The sequence below is a fragment of the Colossoma macropomum genome, unplaced genomic scaffold, assembly GCF_904425465.1.
Source record: "Colossoma macropomum unplaced genomic scaffold, Colossoma_macropomum, whole genome shotgun sequence".
Taxonomy (NCBI): Eukaryota; Metazoa; Chordata; class Actinopteri; order Characiformes; family Serrasalmidae; genus Colossoma; species Colossoma macropomum.
Genome location: NW_023494807.1, coordinates 16,290,922 through 16,315,299, shown reverse-complemented (window position 1 = coordinate 16,315,299; position 24,378 = coordinate 16,290,922). Strand labels below are relative to the sequence as shown.

The following is a 24,378-nucleotide window of genomic DNA, read 5'->3' as shown; positions in this document are numbered from 1 at the left end:
CTGCCCCTCAAGATAGTATCATCCATCGCCGATGGCTAGGGGCTGCGATCAGTCAGTGGTACATTGCTCATAAGTATCACAAATATCGCAAGCCTATTTCTGATCACGCAAGTATACTAGAAAACCTTTGTGAAAGCAAAGTACATTGAACTGCTTTTTTACTCATATGTTAAAAAAGTTCATAAGAACAGCTTTGGTAAGACATTCACTCGTATCTGCTTCACTCATGGATCCTTTATTATTACTGTCATGCTGCATTTTCAAATTCACATTATATAGTAACAGATTTCAAAGGTTTATTCATAGAATTCTGCAGCTGCCTAATGGCTGCTATTATGACTTCTGTTCTTTTTTAACTACAGGGAAAAGTGTTGAAGTGATCAGTGGTGTGATAGATATTATAGATTCCTTTAAAATGGAAGAACCGATTATTCCCCATCCAGGCAAGCACACCACGTTGAGTCAAGACTTCTAATGCTACTTTAACCTACCTCTGTAACAATTAGTGTGTCTGCTAAATATGTAAATGTTAGTAATGCTCTCTCTCTCTCTCTCTCTCTCTCTCTCTCTCTCTCTCTCTCTCTCTCTCTCTCTCTCTCTCTCTCTCAGGATGCAGGTTACTGGGTGCAGGTGCACAGGTTGGAGCATGGCGATGGAGGAATTCTGGATCTGGATGATGTGCTGTGTGATGTTGCAGATGACAAAGACCGGGTGAGTGCTGCTCGGCATGTGTTTGATCTGCTGCTGCTATCATCTACTGTGAGAGTTATGGACCAATGCCAGTATCTGTGCCAGTTATTTTCATGTACATGTGTGGTGATGTCAACACGTAAACATTTACAAAATGAGATCAATGTGGATTAGCAGTACAGAGAAAACATTTATTTACCTAGAGTTACAGATTTAGTTAAGTGAATAAAAAGCAGAAATTTTAGTCCAGCATAGTCTCCTACACATTCTGTACCTCCAGAGTGCAGTAAATACATAATCACCAATCTAAACATATAACTGGTGTGATGCATTTTTTGAAGAGTTATTTGCTGATACTGTCCAAAACTGGATTCTAATGTAGGCTATGTTTAATATGGTTTCAGGGCTCTACACACGCGTTTTATACCTGGACACATCAATCTGAATATTAAATACATTAAATATTATATTAAGAAATTTTTTCTTTTGGTACAGTATACATATATACACACACACATACACACACATACATAGCTGTTGTCGGCAGAAAAGCTTGTATCTCCAAAATCATAACTTTACAGCAAAAGGAAAAAACCTATTTCACTTTTAAGAATAAGGTTTGCTCTCCTTGATTTCTCCTCAATGCCCCCAGCATAGGTTTATTAAATTCCTTTACCAGCACACTTTATTTAATGTAGTGAACTATTGCAAACCAGGATTTGGGTGAAAAGTTCAAATAATACTTGGCTGTTTGGTAATAGTTACACAAACGTGTATTAGTAGTAAGAAGACATACATTAGTAGTGTACTAAAGTTTCTAATTCAGTTACTGGTGTTGAATGAACCCTGTCTCACCAAAACCATATGTAATAACCGTGACCTCATCAGAGGCCACACACACACCCTGCCCCAGATTCCTAGCCTAGTTGGGGAGTGTGTGTGTGTGTGTGTGTGTGTGTGTGTGTGTGTGTGTTGAAGTGGGGTGATCATGCCTGGTATTCAGTCACTGGTGATATGTGTGTGTGGAGCGTGCCAGCTATCTTCAGTGATCCTGTGTGTGTGAGAGAGACACATGCTTACATTTGTTGCGTTCGTCTGTGTTTGATGATGACTTTGTGGTTAAATCTGTTTGTCACTCTGAAGGTTGGATGCGGGTCAGTGATATGAGAGATTGGTGATGGATCAGAAGGTCATCAGTTTGAGTCCAGCTGCTGCACACTGCCGCTGTGTCCTTGAACAAAACGCTTTGGGAAAAATCATCAGTTAAAGCACTCAATATGAGTTGTGTAGTGCTTACCTCAGATTGTACACAGTAATGTTGGCTAACGGTCAAGTTATATTTGTGTTTTAAATACATCCACAAGAGCATGAATCACACATTTCGCAAAGCTTATGGTCTTCTACACCAGTTACTCTCACCCTGGAGGTTGCAGGATGGTGTGTATAAAAACATACAAAGACCTGTATGTGTTGATAGTGACCCTTCCATGAAATCTTCTACACCAGTGATATCTAGAGCTACAGCTGATGTTGAATGATCAGTTGTTGGCCATGGTGTTTGGCTGTTGGGTGTGGCGTTTGTTTGGTTTTCAGTTGTGGTTTTTGATTGTTCGGTAGTTGGCTGCGATTTTTGTTTCTGTTGTTGGCCGTGGTGTTTGATTTTTTGGTTGTTGGCTGTGGTTTTTGCTTGTTCGGTTGTTGGCCGTGGTTTTTGCTTGTTCGGTTGTTGGCTGTGGTGTTTGTTCCACTATTGGTTGTGCTGCTTGTTCGGCTGTTGGCTGTGGTATTTAATTGTTCGCTTGTTGGCCACGGTGGTTGATTGTTCGATTTTTGGTTGCGGTGTCTCATTGGTCGGCTGTTTGATTGGTAGACTGTTGGTCACGGTGTTTGATTGTTCGGCCGTTGGCCGTGGTGTTTCGTTGGTCAGCTCTTGGCCGAGGTGTTTGATTGCTCGGCTGTTGGTCGCGGAATTAGCACCAGAATTAGGAGCCCTGCTCTTATGTGAATCAATAAAGCTAATCAATGTAAATACCTCCAGATTAAGTGCAAGAGCCCTACTCCAATGCTAATCAATGTAGCCTTCCCATATGCAGCATGCATCACATGCACAGTTTTAGTGACGATAACTAGCCCCACCTCCAATAACAAATACTGCCCAAATACCTTTTTTATAATGGAAACACGGAGCTTCATAGTAGTTAAACAACTTGGACACTGCACAGGTTTTGTTTTAGCTGCCAACAACCGTCTAGCTGTCTTTGCACCTCAGACACTAGAGTTGGGTAAGTTGGGCGTGTGTGGCTCTCTCTCTTCTCTTTTTTAATCATAAACGCTTAGCAAAATGGGTTCTATGTAGTACCAAAAAAGGGTTATTTGGTTTATAACAGTAGTGGAGCCCCTTTGGGTGCTATATAGAACCCTTTTCAATAAGGTTTTATATAGGACCATATAAAACACATTCTCCATCAATCTGAAGAACCGTTTAACGATGTGACGAGCCCTTTAATCACAGAGGCTTCTTTAAGTGTTCATAGAACCATTACCTTTAATAAAGGACCATTTAAGTACCATCTTTAACTATGTAGTTGAGCAAACACAGGTGTCTGCATGCCTAAATGTAGGTAGTTGCAGTATTCATTAAATTTATATAACAGATAATTCACTCACATCCTCAGACACGTCCTTCACCAAGTTTTGACCTTCAGCACAGAACTGTGTTCACTGGTGATGATTTTCTGATTACGGACCACACTGTACTCTCTATTCCTTTAATGGTTATGACTGCTTACTCTTAACATACAGAAGACACAGCAGTCAGGTGGTCTTTTACATTTAAACAGTCCCTATGTGTTCCTGTAGAACCAGTCTGACCTCTGGTGGCCAGTACACAAACACGAAGGAAATACATTTCCATATTTTTTTTAATATGTGTCAGATTTGTAATATATTTCCATATGTTGTTGGCAGTGTCAAAAAATCATATATTGCATATACATTTTTTTTTTTAGTTTTTCGCATCGTTTGAGCGTGGAAGCTGTCCTTGAAGATGAATGGACCAATAGAAATGCCCTGAAATGAACTAATAAAACCACTTTACATCATCTTACATTGAAAATCTAGAAAGTTTTTTGCCTTTTCCTGTGAATTTACCATTTCAGAGATGCATGGTTTTCTTTGGGCAGTAGGAATGTGTGCAAATGTTTCAGAGTGATGCCAAATATGTTCATATATTGACATTAAAAATATAGGTTATATTTTTTTTTCTTCACATGAGTACAACAGAAGACTAGTTTGCTCAGAGATCTTTTCAAATAAAACTTCAAACGTTTTCACCATCTCTTGGAGACTAAACAGTGAATATGTATCTAAACCTGTCAAACTGAGCCAGAACTCTGTTTTCAGCTTTCTTCTCTTCAGCCTGACATTCAGTACTTGGTAGCTGCCAAACATCAGCTCTTATCAGATGAGTCAGAAAAAAACAGTCTGATTGGTAAAATTTTCTTGCGGGCTGGGGAGGCTTTTGTGGTCATCTGTGTGGGTCCAGAGCTGCAAGAAATTCGGAACCTTGTTTTAGTGTAACGTGGAGCCCAATTTCTCAGATGAATGTAAAGTCACTTTTAATGTCACTTCGGTGCATAACAGCAAAATCAACCAGAGTGAAGAATAACAACTGATTCCAAATTTCAGGTTTGGTGAGCAGAGCCAGATTTCCACATAGACAAAGCGTTTTCTTCCTCTCTCATTCGGTGCCTCTGATTGTTTGTTTATTTATTTATTTATTTAACTCATTTACAGATTGTCCAGCTGCTAAGAGTGAGAAACATCACCATATCTGGCATCGTTCACAAAGTCGGAGACGTGTATATATTACTGCCGATGTACACATTTTTATCCTAAATGTAGTTGATCAGCCGGGACACGTTTGGTTTTTGTAGTTTGTTTCTCATTTGTTTACTAGAGATTAGCAAGGCTGATGTTAAGGAAGCTTGTAGACCTATTAGCATCATGAAAACAGTATGCTAAATGAGCACACACTTACTTTAGACCACGTTGTCATTTCAAATAGACTCGCTTATATTATTCATATCATTGTTGATTTTTTTACATCATTTATATCATTTCTGACATACTGGTGGACAGAAGTACAGACAAGCATCAGGGTGGTGGTTACTACTGTTTTTAGCTTGCTAATGATAAACTTTTAGTGTAAAAGTTTTGCAATAAATTTGCAGAAAATGCAATGTTTAAGTCTGTGTTAACTTACACTCACTGAGCACTTTTATTAGGAATACCTGTGCACCTACTCATTCTTGCAGTTATCTGATCAACCAATAATAAGTAGGCATGATTGTTGGTGCCAGACGGGCTGGTTTGAGTATTTCTGTAACTGCTGATCTCCTGGGATTTTCATGCGCTACAATCTCCTATTGCACTATGCTGCGTGAACCCTGAAGAAAAACCGTCCAGTGAGCAGCAGCTCTGCGGACGTAAACTTGTTGATGAGAGAGGTCAACGGAGAATGGCCAGATTGGTTTGAGCTGAGAGAAAGTCTGTGGCAACTCGAAAGACAACTCTGTTTAACTGTGAACTATGAGCAGGAAAGCATCTCAGAATGCAGAACACATTGAACCTTGAGGTGGATGGACTACAACAGCAGAGGACCCTCCACTTTTGTCAGCCAAGAACAGAAAGCCTAGGCTGCAGTGGGCACAGGAACAGAACTTGACGGTTGAAGACTGGAAAAACATAGCCTGGTCTGAGAAATCTCAGTTTCTGCTGAGCCGTGCAGGGTGGTAAGGCCACCAACAGCATGAATCCATGGACCCAACCTGCCTTGCGTTAACAGTTCAGACTTGTAGAGGTGGCGTGATAGTGTGAGGAATGTTTTATTGGCACACTTTGGGGTCATTAATACAAATCAATCATTGCTTGAATGCCACAGCCTATTTGAGTATTGTTATTGACCATGGGAATCCCTTTTGGGAATACGCATTCAGAATACAGAAATGAAGTCTCTAAATTCAGTCCAAGTTACATTTTGAGAAAAGTGATCACAATAGTTACTTTTTACATTATAAAGATAATACTTTTAGAATTCTTACTTATCTTACTTACTTATCACAGTTCCTCTGTGTGAGAATTGTAACCTTGTAGTTCCTCTGCTAAACAACAGGGGGGGCTATTAGTTCACTTTTATCTGAGTTACAGTCCTGGTGACTCTTGGGGCACAACAACTTTTTTTCACCCTTGTGCATGTGGGAGGGTGACACTACAAACTCTCTGTAATTGACAGGCCCCTGTTGATTATAGATGAGCTGGACACTGTAATTGTAGGTTGTTTTGTGTGTAAGGGCTGAGATTTCATTCCTCTGGCATCATAATTGCAGGTTAGTGTAAGTGATGGGGTTTTCCATGTTTATGCCGTGTAATAGTTGATGTTCTGGAAGTGCCATATTAAGCCTGGGCAAAAGGGCAGCGTAATCGGATATCGTGGCTGATTGACAAATAGTCCTATGCCAGTACAGACAGGTGGTAATTGCCCATTTGATGGAGAACTGGACAGGCCTAATTCATTTTAGAGCTTACTAAATAATAATAAATTGTATTTACATGTACAGTTCTCTTGTACTGTTGTTGATCAAGGATTGTTTAAACAAAATGTTGTTGCAGGGCCTGAATAAGTCATCAGGCTCTGCTAGAGCAAATTACTCATTGTTTCTGTTGCAGGTTTTTTCAGATTAACATACTGTCTGAGGACAAATTTAAGTGTTCTGTACGATGTTCTGATTGTTTGGATGAGTTATAATGTCAATATAATACTTCATGGTTTCCCACAGTGTAGGAGGCAGTGTAGTTGATTATGATTTTGAACAAGAAGAAACTGCAGTAATTAATTTTAGGCTTGTCTTGCGTGCTGGTTCTGTGTGCTGCATTCCTGTGTATATATGATGAACTATTGCAGGTAAACACACCACACAGAATCAGCACACAAGACGAGAACCAGCCTAAACCTTACGTGTGTTGTCTTGCATGCTGGTTCTGTGTGCTGCATTCCTGTGTAAACGTGATGAAGTATTGCAGGTAAACACACACACATGCACACACACTAAACGTTGCCCCCCACTGTGACGACTTCTTGTTTCCTCCTTTGGAAGTGGTCACAGGCTGTAAACAGGAAGAGGAAGTGCAGAGTCTTAAGGGCTACTTTTAGAGACCCTTCCCACACACACCCGTCCCAAATTCAAACACACAGCCGATAAGCCATCTCCTGTTTCTTTTGAAGTGTGATAAAAAAATCGCCTGTGCCCACAGGCAGCGGCCCCCTTTGCCCTTCAGGGAACCAGATTGCACGCACAGAGACACACAGACACTGAGACACAAGGACACACATATACAAAGAGAAAGACACACACACAGACAGAAAGATAATCAAAGGCACACACAGACAGTCACATACAAGACAGACAGAGAGACACACACATAAAGACACGCACACAGAAAGAGATTGACAGAAAGACATACACAGAATGAGATGCAGACACAAACAGAAAGAGACATGCAGTCACATTTGAGTCTGTATGTGAGTCTAAGTGTGTGTCTGTGTGTATGTGAGAGTTAGTGTGTTTTTTTGAATGGTACCTTCATGGTAAAACCATTTAGACTAATCAGTGGAAGCATTTTCCTGTGATATCTGGCACAGAAGTGTGTGTGTGTGTGTGTGTGTGTGTGTGTGTGTGTGTGTGTGTGTGTGTGTGTGTGTGTGTATTTTAAGACAGGTTTAATAAGACCCACAGTGTACAGTAGAGGAAAAATAGTGAGTGATGTGAAAAGCAGAAGGCAGTTCAGAGGGGTCATCAGTGAACTTTCATTCATCATTGTTTCCCTCTTTTGTTCTTGTTAAAGTTATTGTAAGCACTGTGTAAGCATTGTTTCATATGCTGACTCGCTTCCATTAAACTGCCATCAGAACTAAAATCAGTGCGGTCAAGAGTCATCTACAGCGTTTCTCCAACCACTGTATAAACAACTTATTATAAAATAATTAATAAGAAGTCCTCAGTCACACATCTCCCTGAAAATGAGATTCTGTAACACAAACATACATTTCTCCTCCATCATTTTCAAAATATTAAAATAATTAATGCTTGCATGTTTTTTGTGTTTGGGCACTAATGCTTAATGAATTATTTTTAATCAAGCATAATTGCATTCTTTCTAGATATACTGGTCTTATGCAATAGTTTGGGCACCCCTGGTCAAATGGCATTTTGTTGATTAAAAATAAGTTACGCATCTTTTGCATCAATTTCATGCAGAGTTACTGTTTTTAATATATATATAATTTAAATTTAATTTAAATTATAATTTATAATTTTACATTTTTATTTAAAGCTTGTGGTACATTTTATATTTTATGTTAATTTTTAGAAATTGTGCACTAAAATCTGCGGGAAAAACTTCAACATTCAAACCTCTGCATACAGAAAAAAGGCTATTAATATTACATAAAAAAATTAAAACGTAAAAGAAGTTCAAACAAAAAATGGAGATTTTGTGTGTATGTATGTGTGTGTGTGTGTGTGTGTGTGTGTGTGTGTGTGTGTGTGTGTATGTATATATATACACACACACACACAGTTAACTGTTAACCCATGTAACAAAAATAATGCAACAAGATCTACAATATTTAAGCATGATTACTTAGATCAATAAGCTATTTAATTTCATAAGGTAAATATTTAAACTCTTCTGGAAAATATTGACATTTTCTCTGCCTCTCTCTCATGCACACAGGTGGTACACACACACACAAACTGTGAACTGATAGACATTTGATGAGCTAATGACATTACATGACAGTTCTATTCTGACCTTATTTCAGTTCATTTAATCTAACGTTGGTAAATAGACCAAAAAAAATGTTTTGTTTGTCTACTTGACCTGATGTGATTCTCTTTGGTCTCGGTTAACCCCGTGTCCCCTCGCTAAAGCGCTGAATTTCTGAGTGAAACAAGCAGACTTATGGTTCAGTCTGCGTTGTGGAATGTTACAATTCTACAATATTGTATGTGCTATTTTTATTTACCTGCCACCACGACTGGTAGATTAAGCAAAGTCACCCGCCACTACACTTTACCCACATTTGGTGGGTCGCAGGGGCTAATTTCCAACCCACACATGCCAGTCTGTGTATCTATTTATCGAATAGCAACAGAGCCATATTCCAGCTAGGCAACATGACGGTCAGCTTTCAGTTTAAAATGTTTTGTAGCAAAGCTTGTCAACTAGTTTCTATAAAAGAACACTTCTGGGGGAGCAGAGTGGATTGGTCAGTTGAAAAACATTTTAACATTTAAAATTAACACACAAGCTGAACTAAAAGCTAAGTAACACACTATAAATTGTGCTTTTCAGTTGACTAAGCTTTGCTTATTGCACATTAGGCAACAGTGCAAAATGATATTTTGCAATGTGAAAATACCTCAAAATACATAGTGTACTTTTCACATAATGCCAAGTACCCCATATATCTCGCTCGCTCGCTCGCTCTCTCGCTCTCGCTCTCGCTCTCTCTCTCTCTCTCTCTCTCTCTCTCTCTCACTTGGTCCCTGTCTCTCGTTTGCTCGCACACATAGTTGTAATAGGTCATGTTGCTCTAGAGAGAGCTGTGGTCAGTCTTTACTGGCCGCTGGAGCGGGCAGAGAAGATGGTTTGTGGCTGATGTGTAAAGCAGACTGTTTACGAGGCTCAGAGGTTGTGACCTCCAGCAGGAGGAGATGGAGGCAGATCTGCACAGGAAGTGAGGGAGAGAATTCTCCTGAGAACTTCCTGTCAGAACCCTCCCATCAAAATTCGCCACTTCTGACCCCTGTGTGCAGGAGAAGGAGAAGGAGAGGGAGGGAGAGAGTGAGTGAGTGAGTGTATTAGTAGAGATTTATACTTCAATCAGTGTTTCTGTAGCAGCCTCTTTGCGCTCCATTGTGAAACAGAATACCATTTCTCAACTCTGCCTGAAGACACTCAGCTGTGTGTCTTACACAACCCATATGGTGTTTCATCACAGTCATAAAAAAAATGTTAATCTTTTGCATCAGTTGAAAACGACAGCTTCCCTTGCTTTGAGTGAATAAATTTCTTTTTCTCCTTAAAAGTTACAGTTTCTGAGATCGAGTTTAATCGAGATTATTGACTGTGTAGGTGGAGAGAGAGAGAGAGAGAGACAGACATGCTGGGATTGTAGAATTAAACTCATCTTCATAGCTGCACTCAGGTTGGAGATTTATCAGGTCTCGCTTAGAAAAGAATGCATTACTACACTACAGTTTAATGCATTACTACAACTGCATGTATAACTTAAACTCGCGGCTGACTCTGGCCTTTTGGGGGCCCTGAACAGAATGATTTTGGGAGCCCCCATCTTGCTAACTGATGTAGTGTAAAATTAGATGTTAACTAACAACGACTTCCCCAAGCTGTCTAAATTAAATGCATTTATAACTAGCTAATTTGAATATTGCTGATGATTAGATGCTTATTTGGGGTTCTGACAAGTTTAAAGTACAGATAACCTTCTCAGCGTTCTGGATTCAGAGGTCTGTCTCACTACGCAGTAGTTCTCACTTACCTAGCTCACTTTAAGCTTAGTTAGATCTGATGCTGCAGGCAGTGGTGACAGCTTTGCTCTTTTTACTGTAATAAATGCTTTACTTTCTACATATTTACGGATTGCGATATCTTTTTCCTTCTTTGAGGACTGTGGGATTAACAGAGGAAGTTGTCAACTGCAGTTGTAAAACGAGTGAACTGCAGCTGTCTTTAGGTTTTGTGAAGCTGAAGTCAGAGAGTTTATCTAAGTTGAACCTGCTTCGTTACACAGACCCCAGCTCCGCTACTACTTGTTGTCCAACTACAAGCCAAAACAAGTGCCATAATGTTAACACCACAAAAAAACCCAACACAAAATAAGACATGATTAACCACTTGCTTTTTCACCCTCACTCTAGGTTCTTAGACAGTATAATGGTACAGTAATAACCCCTGGCAGCCATGGGACCCTAAGCAGCTGCTTGTGCCGTGCATTAGGTAGAGCTGGCACTGCTACAACTGAATGAATTACTTCTAGGGCCTTAACAGTGTATTGTTTATATTGAGAGATAAAATGGGCTGAAATTAAAGCTACACTATGTAACATTTGGGGATTTGTAGACCTCTCTGCACACAACATGCAGAAGAACATTTTGTAATGTTGGTTGTACTTTGGACCTTCACGAGCGGACTAATCTGATGATTGCAAGCATGTAGAAAGAATATTTAAAGAGAACTCAGCCGAAACTTGGTGAAGGACGTGTCTTCCGAGCATAGAAGTGAATGGTTTACTGTTGTCATCATATCTTTACCAGTATACTGTTGATTTTGCTTTAAAGACCTAAACATTGAGTCGGACCTTCTTTCTGATCCTGTGTGGGTGGTGTTAATAAGTAAAGATGTGTGATGTTTTCCGAAAAAATGTGACTTGCCCAATTTCAGGCTATAGAGGGCAACTAGCAGAAACACACGCACACCGAATATTAGCTTTTATTTTCATTCTGACTCAATAATGCTGCTTTCTTTAGTTTCAACAAAGTTGGATTCTATGAATATCCTAGCAATGATGTTAGTGTTGTTTTGAAATTGCTTGGTTTGTATTTTAATGGGGACACCTCTAATGCTAATGCAGTCTGAGAACTGTAAAGGCTTCATATTTTTATACTGCTCTTATGGAGACTACTAAGACAGATGCTTAGATCAGTTACAGCACATTTGTTATTCACTAAGATCTAGTGAGTCTCAACACAAAGCTGTTAGAACAACAGAAGCATAAAGCCTTTGTGTGAGAATAAGAAGTAATTAAAAAAACGATAAAAGCTCTAAGAAGCTCCATCCATAGTGCTACATTATTCATACTTTTAAAGTGTTTGAGGTTTTAAATGTTAGGAATTTGACAATTGAGACAGTTTGACAACGGACAGTGATATCTGATAGTTCATAACTAACAAACTACAGTCATATCAGTTGCTAAAGTATTCCAAAAAACAACTAATGAGAGACTCTCGGAAAAGACATGACAATGTCACAGATGTAAATTTAGAGTTAAAAGTAAAAAATTATTTTTTCCTAATTTTTGGACAATGTAGTTAAATCATTTGTTACACCTTTTCCTCCCAGGCTTTGGCCCAGTTAATGCAGATATATTTAAAAATGCATATGTTTCTGTGGTTTGGCCTTTTCTGTACTTCAGTCAAATTGTTCACCCTTAAAGGACTTTATATCATGGAAAACCACAATTTCTTTATTTGTAGTCAAATAAGAGTTTGATGTATGCAAAAGTTTCACAGTTCACACAGTTCATATTTGGAAATTGAGCTGCAAAAAACCATTGTGAATTCATTGTTGTTTTTTTTTTGGTGATCTTACAAATGTCCACCTATTCAGTCTACAGCAGTTAGGCTCCACCCATTCAAATTATGTAAAAATAAAAAAACAAAAAACAAAATTGAGATACAAGGTTTTGTTTCACACTAAAGTTAGTTAGTGTGAGTGTTTCATCCCAGACTGCTTTACAGTGCAAAGCAGCCAATCAGAGCAAGGCTCATTTACATATATCTGTCTTAAAAGCACAGTAATGAAAACACGTTGTTGAATTATGACAGTATTTATTATATAAACCCACACAGGTGAGACAATACAAGAGAAATGTAAGATAAAGGCCCTTTAATGAGTTTTGTGACTGTTTTCATATCAGTTGGCCCTGATTACAACACCAGTTTTATTGATCCTCTCTGTTGTGTATTCACACACATCTGCCTGAAACTGCTAATATTCTCTTATTTAGTTGATTACATTTTTTTATTACTTTGATTTTATGGCTTTGTTTTCTAAGAGAAAGAGTAATAAAACACCTACAACTGAACTGTGCAGGGGGGTTACGCTGATTATGCTCATGCGGGACGCGTGTAACAGAGCGTCCCCTCTGGGTGTGGGGGTGTGTGGGGTGTGTGTCTCAGTTAAATAAGTCCCGGTGGGTACAGGTGACTGAGCATTGGTTCTCTCCCAGTCTTGCTGATGTGACAGTGTTGTAGTAATGAACTATATATACTGCTGACTGGGGAAAAAGCAGACACATCAACTGTTCACCTGCAAAATAACAGCACTTTACAGATTTCATGGAAATGTATTATAATGTAGGGACAGTTAATGGTGTTCACTTCATGTGTTCACAGAGTGTGAAGAGCAGTGAGTACTTTCTGTATGCATGTGTGTGTGTGTTGGGGGGGGGTCTGGTTCAGCTCTAGTGGGGTAAAATGGTAGATTTGGGTTGTAGTCTCATTAGGAACTGACTGTTAAAATGGTGTAGTGTTCACACACTTCTCTCTCTCTCTCTCTCTCTCTCTCTCTCTCTCTCTCTCTCTCTCTCTCTCTCTTCTCTCTCTCTCTGTGTCTCTCTCTCTCTCACACTCACACACACACACAATTGATTTCCAGCCTCTTTGCTCTGTACAAGACATGAATACCCTTTACAGCACCGTTGGGAGAACGCTGATGAAGCCCCTAGGAGAAACATTAGACTGTATGCATATGAACTGAATACAGTACAGGGACAAATATGGCCTGCACTATAACAGGACATCTATAATAGGCTGTCTAACGGTGAATCTTTGCCGGTTTAGGTCATACACAAACACCAAGGCCGTATTTGTTCTTGTACTGTTTTTACATATAGTCGTATGCAAATATTTGGGCCCCCTGGTCAAATGACATGTTTTGTTGATTTTCAAATTGAAAATAAGTAACCGGATCCTGTACATGGAACACACTTCTGCACAGTTACTGTTTATTAGCTGAAATAATCTTATTGGGGGAAAAATAAAACATTAAATGTGGCATATGCAAAAGTTATGGCACAGTTTAAATATCGTTTTTCTTTTTTGAATATATCAAAATCTGCAGATAGAATTTGTGCACTAAAATTTACAGAGAAATATCTAAGTTTGTTCCCTTTTGATGAATTAACCTATTTTCACTTAGAAAATCAACAAAACATCATTTGAGTTTGGGTGTTCAAACTTTTGCACACAACTTTACATTCATTAAGCACAGTGTTCATATTAAGCTAAGCTTTTTGTTTGTGTGTGTTTGTATATAATGATTGTAGTGATGACCTCTTAATTCAGTCTGATTATGTTTTAGTGCATCATGGATCTAACATTTTACCACATTTCATCTGGATTGTTTTGATTTGATTCAAAACGTTTTTTAAAAATACCCTGACTGGTCTGAATGACTGAACAATTTACACAACTGAGTATAGACAATTAAAGCAATACACATTTCTTTTTGGTTTGAAACAGGGTCATTATGAGAAAAGAAAGCTATAACTGGGCTGTGATTAAAAATGAAAACTGAGCATTTCTCTGAAACACATTCGAAATCATTGCCCAAGTGATGCAACCATCTAAGCATTGGCCATATTATCAGGAGATTGCGAGTTTGATCCCTGGCTGTCCAAGAGAGCACAACTGGGCTCGGTCTCTTTGGGTGGGTAGGATGTCCCTCCCTCTCCCCCATCATTCAGTGCGATGCTTGCCAGCACAGGCGTCTGTTAGCTGACCTAACAGCACTGGCAGTTTCGTGAAAAGATGCAGTTGGCTGGCTTCCCATGACTCTAAGGAAGCATATGCCAGCCTTTACCCTCTTAGCACTGGTAGTATTGTGTGATTGGAGAGGCCCAGCTACTGAGTGGGGAAAAAAGGCCAAAAAAAATTAGATACAATCTTTTGTTCCAACAGTGACTATCCTACCAGTAACATCCCACTAGGCAAAATCATTTTTTATTCCCTACTCTGTCTCTGTCTGTTTCACTCTCACACATTCACTCACTTACACACACAGTCATGCAGCAGTCAAATTGACACACACACACACACACACACACATATATATATATACATATATACATATATATATATACATATATAATTAGAATCAGATGGCCTCTTTAAAGCTCGAGTTGCCTCCCTCTGTCCCAAATACCTCAGTGTCTTCAGGGACTCAGTCATGGGAACGTCAACACACTGCTCTAATTGAGAAGTCTCACAGGGCACACACACACACACACACCCACTGAGTGTGCTTCTTAAACCACACGACTATTAATCTAAACCATGGGTCCTCGAGTTCAGTAAAAACTGAAATATGTGGTATTAACGGTTTCCCAGTTAAACTCTCAAAGTATAGAAGTGTATTTAATTTTGTTCCACTTAATCTTTTCTAGTATGTTTTATGTTTATAAATGAAATTTTTGTTTTTAAGTGCGTTCATTTTTATGTTAAATCGTAATTCCAGTGTTCCAAGTTTCGAAATAAAAATATTAAGGTATTAAGTTCATAGTGGTTTGATGTGAAATGCTCTGTTCTAGAGAAGTCAGAGTTGTTCACAGTGGTGGTGGTAGGAACCAGACATCCAGAAAATGTAGTGCCTCATATCATTGTATGAAATGGTTACAAATATGCTGCCTGATGCCTGAGACAGGGTTTAACAATAGTTTTGAGAAGGTTTTGGCCTGCTTTCAGTCCGTGCATTATAAGGCAAAATAGTTCCTGACTGGATTTACCACTTTTTTTTGCCACCAATTCTGGTTCCTATCACTACAATTGTAAAGAAATCAGAATTAAGTTCCTGTGCAGTGAACTATTTCACATCAGACCACTCTGAATTACTTTGTAATTTCTATCTCAATTAAATAAAGCAGAAAAAACATTTGACTTCCCATTTAAACATTTGAATGCCAAGTGTGTTATTCAGTTATTAATCTAACAACTTACTATTCAGTAACTGCTTGTTGTTGTTCGATAGCTACTATGACACTAGCGTGTGAAGTCATGTAGAGGTTTGGGCCCACATACAGGCCTGTGCAGTTTTAAGGGCTTAAAGCACTCATAAATATGAGTAATATCAATGTTAATAATAGAAGCAGTAGAGTGAATACAGCTATTATAATAATTTCTCTCTCTCTCTCTCTCTCTCTCTCTCTCTCTCTCTCTCTCTAGTTGGTGGCAGTGTATGAGGAGCAGGAGCCTCATGCTGGAGGTGATGGGACCAGTGCGAGCTCTACAGGTACTCAGTCTCCTGACCTCTTCTCTGCGGATATATCCTCCTCCACTCCTCTCTCCGCTTTCCAGCCCTTCCACACCTACCAACCCAACAGTAACAGTGAGATAGAGGTCACACCCTCTGCCCTGCGCACCAGTAAGTGCTACAGTGAGAGACTGTGTGTGTGTATGTGTGTATACATATATTTGTGTGTGTGTGTGTGTGTGTGTGTGTGTGTTATTACAATAAATACGCACACACACACATATATATATATATATATATATATATATATATATATATATATATATATATATATATATATATATATATATATATAAATTGTCAAATGCAAAAGTTTGGGCCCTGTTGATTTGTATTTGTTGATTTCCTAAGTCGAAACACACTTCTGCACATTTTAATACACAATTACTTTTTATTTGCTGATTTTTCACCTACTGGAAAAAAAATTAAACATAAAATGTTGCCTGTGCAAAAATGATGGCACATTATATTTTTGTTTCATTTTTTCCAGTATGTGCAACTCAGCAAATGAATAGAAATTGTGCACTAAAATTTACAGAACAATAGTGTATTTAAGTTTAATCGCTGTAGAGAATGTGTTAATTTATTTTCACTTAGAAAATCGACAAAACACAGTTTGACCAGAGGTGTTCAAACGTCTACATACAACTGTGTATTGTGCTATATTGTTATTGTTGTTATAAGCAGTAGCATTTTTGAAAATCTTTTTCCCTGATTTAGTTCACAAGGAAAACATTTTTAAATCGATCCAGCTATAAGTGCTTTCAAAATGGTGTAGTTTCAGTGGCCAAAAAAGTGTTTTGATGTGTATAGAAATCCAGAACAAATAAAACCCTGTATCTCCATTTTTGTTTGTTTGCTTGCTTGTTTGGCATAATTTGAAAAAAAAACTAGCTGCCCTTTACATTCTTTGTAAACTTTGTGTTAAATAGACAAATAGAAATGCCCCAAAATTGCTTGTAAAAGACTGTTTCTCTAGAAAGCATTTCACATCAAACCACCCTGAATGACTTTGTTTACATTTTAATCATTTAATTATGCAGATGTTTTATAAAATTTGTGGAATTCCCCCTTTAAGGTCATTGGAATACTGGAACTTGTGGCCTCTGGTGTAGTGTTTAAAATAAGCTCACACAAAGCTGTAGTCTGTCTGAACAAGCTTCACGCTGTCAACAGCAGCTTTTAGAACGTGTGTTTAATGTTTCAGACGCAGCTATTTAGATTATAAACTTGTCTGTGAGAGAGGGAAACTAAAGCCTGAACTATCTTTGGCAAGCACTTCTCTTTGTGGATTATGTATGTATTTGTAATGAAGATGTTTTGTGTATAATTAGATGATTTAGTAATACTGATGTATTTCTTTCTTTTAATGTTTCTGTCTCTGACAGACATGCCGTTGCACGTGAGGCGCAGTAGTGATCCTGCATTATTGAGCTTGGCAGCAATATCGTTCTCTGAGCCTCGCACTCAGCCTGAAGAGCCTTCTAGAAAGAACCCCACACGCTGGTCCACCACAGCAGGCTTCCTCAAACCCCGCTACTCCACTGGGACTAGCAGTCTGGAGAGGAAGGTACAGCACATGATTATGTAGAAAATCCAGTTCAGTAATGGCAGAGCAGGGCAGGGTTGAAAATGTTGGACCCTGAGAAAAGAATGTCTGCTAGGGCTCTTAAAAAAGCAAGAAGGGTCTCTAGTGGATTCCAAATAAAGCAGCTTTATTTAAGTATCCCACCGTGCTCCATGAACTCTTCTCTCGCTGAACTTTACCGCCTTTCCCCTCTATATCAGTCTTCTGGTGGTATATCAAAACTACAGCTGTTCTCTTTCCCACTGGAATAACAGTCAGTGTCCCGCCACATGTGCTTTATATTATGCCCTGTAATATGGTGAGATGGATATGCAGATGTTCAGATGACCAGGACCCATGTTCAGGAGCATCCTAACTCTGACATCTTATCTGTATAGTCACCATGACAACTTGAGTTAGACTTGGGAACAGTAGCTGTTACAAAATAACATTTCCCAAGTTCAGATCTGTGTCCTGACTCCAGATAAGATAAGCATTGCAGAAGCATCTTCACTTTCCAGAATTTCCAAATACTATGCTAGCTTTACGATAACATCTTTTTAATCCTTCAGACATGTTTTAGTGTCCAGATTTTGATTCTTTAGTTTAAGATTAGAGCTACGAGAGTAACAAACACTAGAAGTCAGTATTCACCCAAATCTTTTCTGTAAAAACATCCTCAAAAATTCTCTCAACCGAAACGAACATCATCTAGCTCTTTATTAAGGTCACGCAGGCTTGTCAGTGTGGTTTAGGACACAGAATGACTATAAAAATGAGCAAAACTTCACTGTGTTGGTGAATGCGTGGGGCAGCTATTAGTAGACAACAGGTATTATGTAAAATTATGTCTCCTCTTCACACGCAGGCATATGGAGGCCACGGATTATGTGACTATTGTAATTTCTGCTTACTTTTGTTAATAACTGTCTCTCCTGGAATTTTAAATTGAAGGTATGCAAATGCAAACATGCACATGACTTTCATGAATGTCAGGCGAGTTTGGATTCTGCACAGAATTCGGCGTAATACCTGTTATCTAAAAAGGCTGACTGCAGCGCTCAGCTACACGGTGAAGGTTTGTTCACTTTTATAGTTTATGGTACGTCAAAATATTCATTAAACCACATTGACACGTCTGCGTGACCTTAATCAAAACGTGGATACAGTTTCAGTGGGTTGGGAGAAGTTTAGAGGCTGTGTTTCCTCAAAGGATTTGGGTGTCTATTGACTTCCTGTGTTTGTTAGCAACATTAGCAACACCTTGTAGCTCCATTGCTAAACCAAAGCAGCAAATTTTGGTCATCTAACTTGTCTTGGCTGACTGATTGCGTCTAGGGGTAAGTGGAAGTGGTTTTTTGCTGGATCATTAATTTAAGCTTAAATAGAATGTTATGCTATTTGACACACTTACTTAAAATCATAACAAATTCACTAGTATTATCTGGCATATTATGCCACTATATATATATATATGCAGATACATATATATATAGCAAATTTAAAAAGTACCTGACACATACCAGATATACCTATAGTTGATCTATTGCTCAGCCCTAGACTAATGGCAGACTGAATCTGGATGAAAACAAAGTGAAAGCTTGCAAGATTCAGGTGCTTCCACAGAGCAGGCAAGGAGAATAGTGCTTCATCAGCAGTGTTGGAGTGGAGGAAGTGTGTGCTGTATGGTAAACGTGGGCAGGTGTAGATCTGTAGAGATCCAGCACTTTCATTACAGTCGCATATGACTGGATGTGAAATTTTCCATCTCCAGTTCTGAAGAGCACAGCCATCACCACACACTCATATTGACCTTATCTCTCACACACAACACGTCCCTGGTGCTGTCTGATTTACTGTGTGTGTGAGTGTGTTTGTGTGTGTTTAGGAAGTAAAGTTGATTTATGTGTGCAGCTATACCATCATCTCATCTTCTGACGCCGATCTAGCAGACTAATGATTACTGCAACATAGTCATAAAATCCACAGCTGCTGATTTATGAACCTGTACTTCCCTCTCAATCTCTCTCTCTCTCGTCCTATCTTTCTCAATATCTCTCTCTAACTGAATACGTTATTTTACCTCCCTCTCAATATCTGTCAATATCCCCGATCTCTCAATCTTGCTGTCTCAATATCTCTCTATCTATTTTCTATCTATCTCTCTCTCTCTCTCTCTCTCTCTCTCTCTCTCTCTCTCTCTCTCTCTCTGTCTGACCTAGGGTCGAGGTTTGGATACGTATCGGAGTCTCCCTCGGGATGCAGGCCATTGGTCCAATCAGAGGGAGTTTCAGCGAGAGACTGCCCGCTCCTCCTTAAGCGCCAATCACCCCATGGTGGACCGCTGGATCGAGCGGCAGGAACAGGTACCACCATATATGATGTGTTCATAATGAATTGCAGTGCATATATAAATTACTTACACTGCACATGAAAAAGACTAATCTCACTCTATAAGCTCCTGTGGGCTGGCCACTGAGGTACATTTAAATCAGTCCAGCCCTCATAAACATAGAAAACAATGAGCATAGACCGAGCTTTACAAGGATACTAGATGGGCATTTATAAAAGCTTAGGATGCAGTGCTTGTTGGCAGTGGAAGTGCAGTTAGTAGTTTTATAAAGGATTCATTAATAATGCCAGTTGTGCTATTTACAAAATATAGTACCTCTATTATTAGTGTATGTATTAGTTTGTTAGTGTTTATATCGTACTGATCACTAATATGGTATTAATGATGGACCACAGACTGCTTTATGATAAGACCTTTAACATGCACCAGTGCCAGTGATGATGCAACAAGAAAAAGGCCAAGAATACCAGTAACACACCATGATATTGCCTCAACTTGGCATTTATTGACACATTTAGCATTTACAGTAAAAATGCAGTGTCAGTGAGGTGTTATTTGTATGTTTTTAGTATTATGAAAATTATTTTTAGGACATTTAACCAAATTAAAACATGCTAAACAGTCGTGTTTGAATACATATAAAGAAAATGAGGGGAAAATGCCCTCCCTTTAAGAAGTGTCTATATACTGTGAAAATTAAATTGTGCTTATACATGAGTTCATTATGCTCAGGATGATGATGCTTAAACCTACATACTGTTAGGGTAAAATAAGAACAGCAGCCAATTTGTGAGCACCTTTCTGTCTTTGTGATGAGGATCTAATGCTAAAGGGAGCTTTTGCACCTTCTCTGGGGAGATGTCTTGAACTAAACCTCTAACTTTTACATATTTACTTTCACAAGTTTTTTTTTCCTCTCAAACCAAATACAATATTGTGTCCACTCACAAAATAATATGTATAAAAAAAAAGAAAAAAAAATCTTAATATAAATGCATAGATGACTATTATCCAATCCAAAAAATTTGATCAACAGACCGCAAAAATGCTGCAGGGAAATAAAGCCTGAGGAATGCAGTCTTCCAGATGAAATTTCACCATTCAGTAAATGTGTTGAAATTAGGGTTGAGCTCATCATTTAGCCAGGAGAGAAAATAAGAGGAAAGATCAGTGTTGCCCTGATCTTGATTAATGATAAGAAATTTGAAGTGAAAACAAAGGAGAACAAGAAACTTCTTTGCAGTTGAGAAATTAAGTGGAGCTTTCACAACATATTCATAAGGATGTAATAAATATAATGATAAAATACTGTGGTGGCACAATTTACAGAGCATTGCACATTCATCTGTGATTAATAGAGGAAAAGGCTGTTTAAATCCTGCTGAGATTATTACATGCATATCTTCTGCATCAGTGGTGACTTTGTTTCTTCTGAAAGCCTTGCATACGTGCAAATTTGTCAGCTTTAGGTAAAAAAACAGAAAGTACAGCTAACATTATTAACCAGATTAGGACCGGTTCTCCAGACAGTCCACCGTGGTGCTTTCTGTTCAGCATAAATGGAGCTAGCTTAGTGTTGTCAGGGTAGATGCTGTGATGTCATTTGTAAGAGATTAAAGTATTCTGTCGGACTGAACGTTCACACCAGTGATACATGTCAAGCTCAGTGACCGTAACAGCATGGTAGGCCTACGTGGCTGTTAGCAGTTTTTTCTAATTCCATTACTGAGGTCAGTTTGAATAGGACTGCTGTTACTGAGGGAGCTCTGGGTTCAGCTGCTTACAGAAGGGTGTTTGCTTAGGGGTGGGCAATATGACAATATTTTATCGTTATCGTTGTAATTTATGCTACAATATGCTTTTCTGAGCATGTTTTGGAGATCATCAGTACTTAAAGAACACTGACTGACTGCATGTTTCATTACATACAGAGCATAATTAGTGCTGTTTAATGAGATTTAGTTCAGTGCAGTTTATAAAACACTGGATAGAAATGTAGTTGTAGGTTTATCATTGTAGTATTGTTGCATGTAGCACTACATGTTTTGTCAGTTCCAGCATCTTAAATTTCAGAAAAACTAAATATCATGATGCATATCGTGTATCGTGAAAATGTCTTAAAGTATCGCAATGAGATTTTTGTCTTTTTGTGCTTTGGCTTTTGTTTTTGGCCTATTTGTGCTTTTTGCAGGCCAGTCATTTGTGAAAGTGTGTGTTGGTGTGTGGGTGGCTGAATGTGTTGGACTGTATAGGATAAATGGCCCATGTGTATGTTTATATTGGGGATGGGATAAACAAGCTGTGTGTGTGTGTGTGTGTGTGTGTGTATGTATGGGAGAGCACAGGACAGTTGAACTGTTTAAAACAACTGACAACTGTTTTATATTCACATATTCTTAAATCCTGTTGTTTTCACTGTGGAAACCAGAGCACCATATGACAGAGTTTAACTGTGTGTGTGTTTTTTAAATTCCACTTAAATGAGACTTAAACACACACCCGCTCTCGTTCATCACCAGCAGTTGGAGCCATCAAAGTTCCAATGTAAATATCCGTTAATGAAAAATGTAGATACGTTCACCTCTGGCACGGCTCATCTGGCCCTGTGTGCGTGTTTCTCAGTGTGTGGGTGTGTATGTTTCTCAATCAGTGTGTGTATGTGTGTGTGTGTGTGGTGTGTGTGTGTATGTGTTCCTTTGTGTATATATGTGTGTATGTGGAGAGTGAGTGATTAAGCAATCTGTGTTGATTTAATTGACTCACTTGAGTTAGAGTTAATGGCTGTTTTGGATGTGTTGATGTATTGCAGCAGTCGGGGAGTCCAGTTGTTTCGTGGCATTGCACAACACATCCTCTCACTCTTGCAGCCAAAAACAAAACAACTGTGTATGTGTGTGTGTGAGAGAAAGAGAGAGGGAGAGAAATGACTTAGCCAACAATAGAATACAATCCTGATTTTAAGAAGCTAAAAAACTAACAATGTCAGGCATTATTAATTAATGTGATCAAAAACTAATCAGACTCTAAGATCCTCCCTTTACAATCAGTGAAGCTGTCTGTACTGTCTGTGCAGTTCGATGTGATGCAACACACCTTTTTTGTGGGATTCCCAGTTCTGTTTTTGATGCGCTGTGTTGTTTTGCCATTTCACCATAAAATGGATGAAAACTCATCCATGAAGTGGAAAAAAGGACGAATCTCTATGACCAAACAAACTGGTTATTTTCCACATACACTGATCAGGCATAAAATAAGCACTGCTATGTCTGAGCCACTCAGACCAGCGCAACACACAAACACACCACCACCACGTCAGTGTTACTGCAGTGCTGGGAATGATCCACCACCCAAATAGTACCTGCTCTGTGAGGGTCCACGGGGGTCCTGACCACTGAAGAACAGGGTAAAAGGGGGCTAACAAAGTATGCAGAGAAACAGATGGACTACAGTCTGTAATTGTAGAACTACAAAGTGCACCTATATAGTAAGTGGAGCTGATAAAATGGACAATGAGCATAGAAACAAGGAGGTGGTCATAATGTTATGCCTGATCCGTGTATGTGGAGGGGAAAAATAAGACTTAATTGTATTTCCGAAGGCTTGTAATAAAAACTCAATAGTTACGAATAGGTACAAACATTACAAATAACAGAAATGCCGTGTTTAGCTGAGCTAGCAGTTTTATTGAGGTGTCACCAAAGATGGTGAACCAAATAACCAGTCCTGTCTGCTATAGGTTACTCTCACTGCATTTTAATTGTTAATTGTGTATTATAAATATGTATTAATATAAATGTGTTACATGATTAGTTTTAAATGTATTATTTTATTATTATTTGTTATTATTATTTTATTTATTTGATCAATTTCAATAATAAAAACACTAATGTATTTATTAATTTGCTTAGTCACACATAAGGTAAAATATATACCCTTAGTATCCCAATAAAATAAGTTTATGTGCTGACACTAAAAGCCTAGCTAGGTTTTATATGTAGTCTTGAGTTCAGTGTAGATCTCCTGAAGGCTTTGCATTGCGATGCTGCTCTACATTTAAGCACTCACTCTCTGTTAGGACATGGTGTTATAGTTTTAGTGAAACAGTTCCTTACTGACTAATATGATTTAAGATCGATAATATTGATGTTGATAATGATTTATGATATAAGATTATCTTAATGTTGAAGATGTGTGTTGCAAATGAAAACAAGTAGCATCATTGACAGCACTTTCACTGATACCCATAAATCCTTGAGAATGCATCAGTCGAGCCCTAATAGGTGTATAATCCTTCTGCACCACAGCTGCCCAAAGTGTGGCCTGTGGGCCGAAGTTGGCCTGTTACTGTGTGGATGTTTGGCCTGTGAGAATACTTGATTTCGCCCACCACAGAGATTCCTTAAACCCACCCCCTCACCCAATGACAGAACAAACTAATTTATGATTTATAGCTTAAATTCTTCTTTTCTTTTTTCATTTGTATTTTTAAGTATTTTAGTAAGGAAATGTAGTGAAATGTTAAATGCATTTTGCCTTTTCAAGCTCCTTTTGAAACCGCATGCCTTCTTTGTTTGTACATTCTTTTGTGTAGTTT

The 24,378-nt window shown here is 38.6% G+C and overlaps 1 protein-coding gene across 2 annotated transcripts in view; it reads left to right on the top strand.

The window, feature by feature from the left end:
* The window catches only part of pard3ab (par-3 family cell polarity regulator alpha, b), a 193,104-nt gene that overhangs the window by 27,299 nt on the left and 141,427 nt on the right, over window positions 1-24,378 (top strand). For both annotated transcript variants that reach the window (XM_036555749.1, XM_036555748.1), the window contains exons 2-5: window positions 610-711; window positions 15,777-15,975; window positions 17,253-17,434; window positions 19,654-19,797. In XM_036555749.1, coding sequence (XP_036411642.1) covers window positions 610-711; window positions 15,777-15,975; window positions 17,253-17,434; window positions 19,654-19,797 — 627 coding nt within the window. The remainder of the gene's footprint in view (window positions 1-609; window positions 712-15,776; window positions 15,976-17,252; window positions 17,435-19,653; window positions 19,798-24,378) is intronic.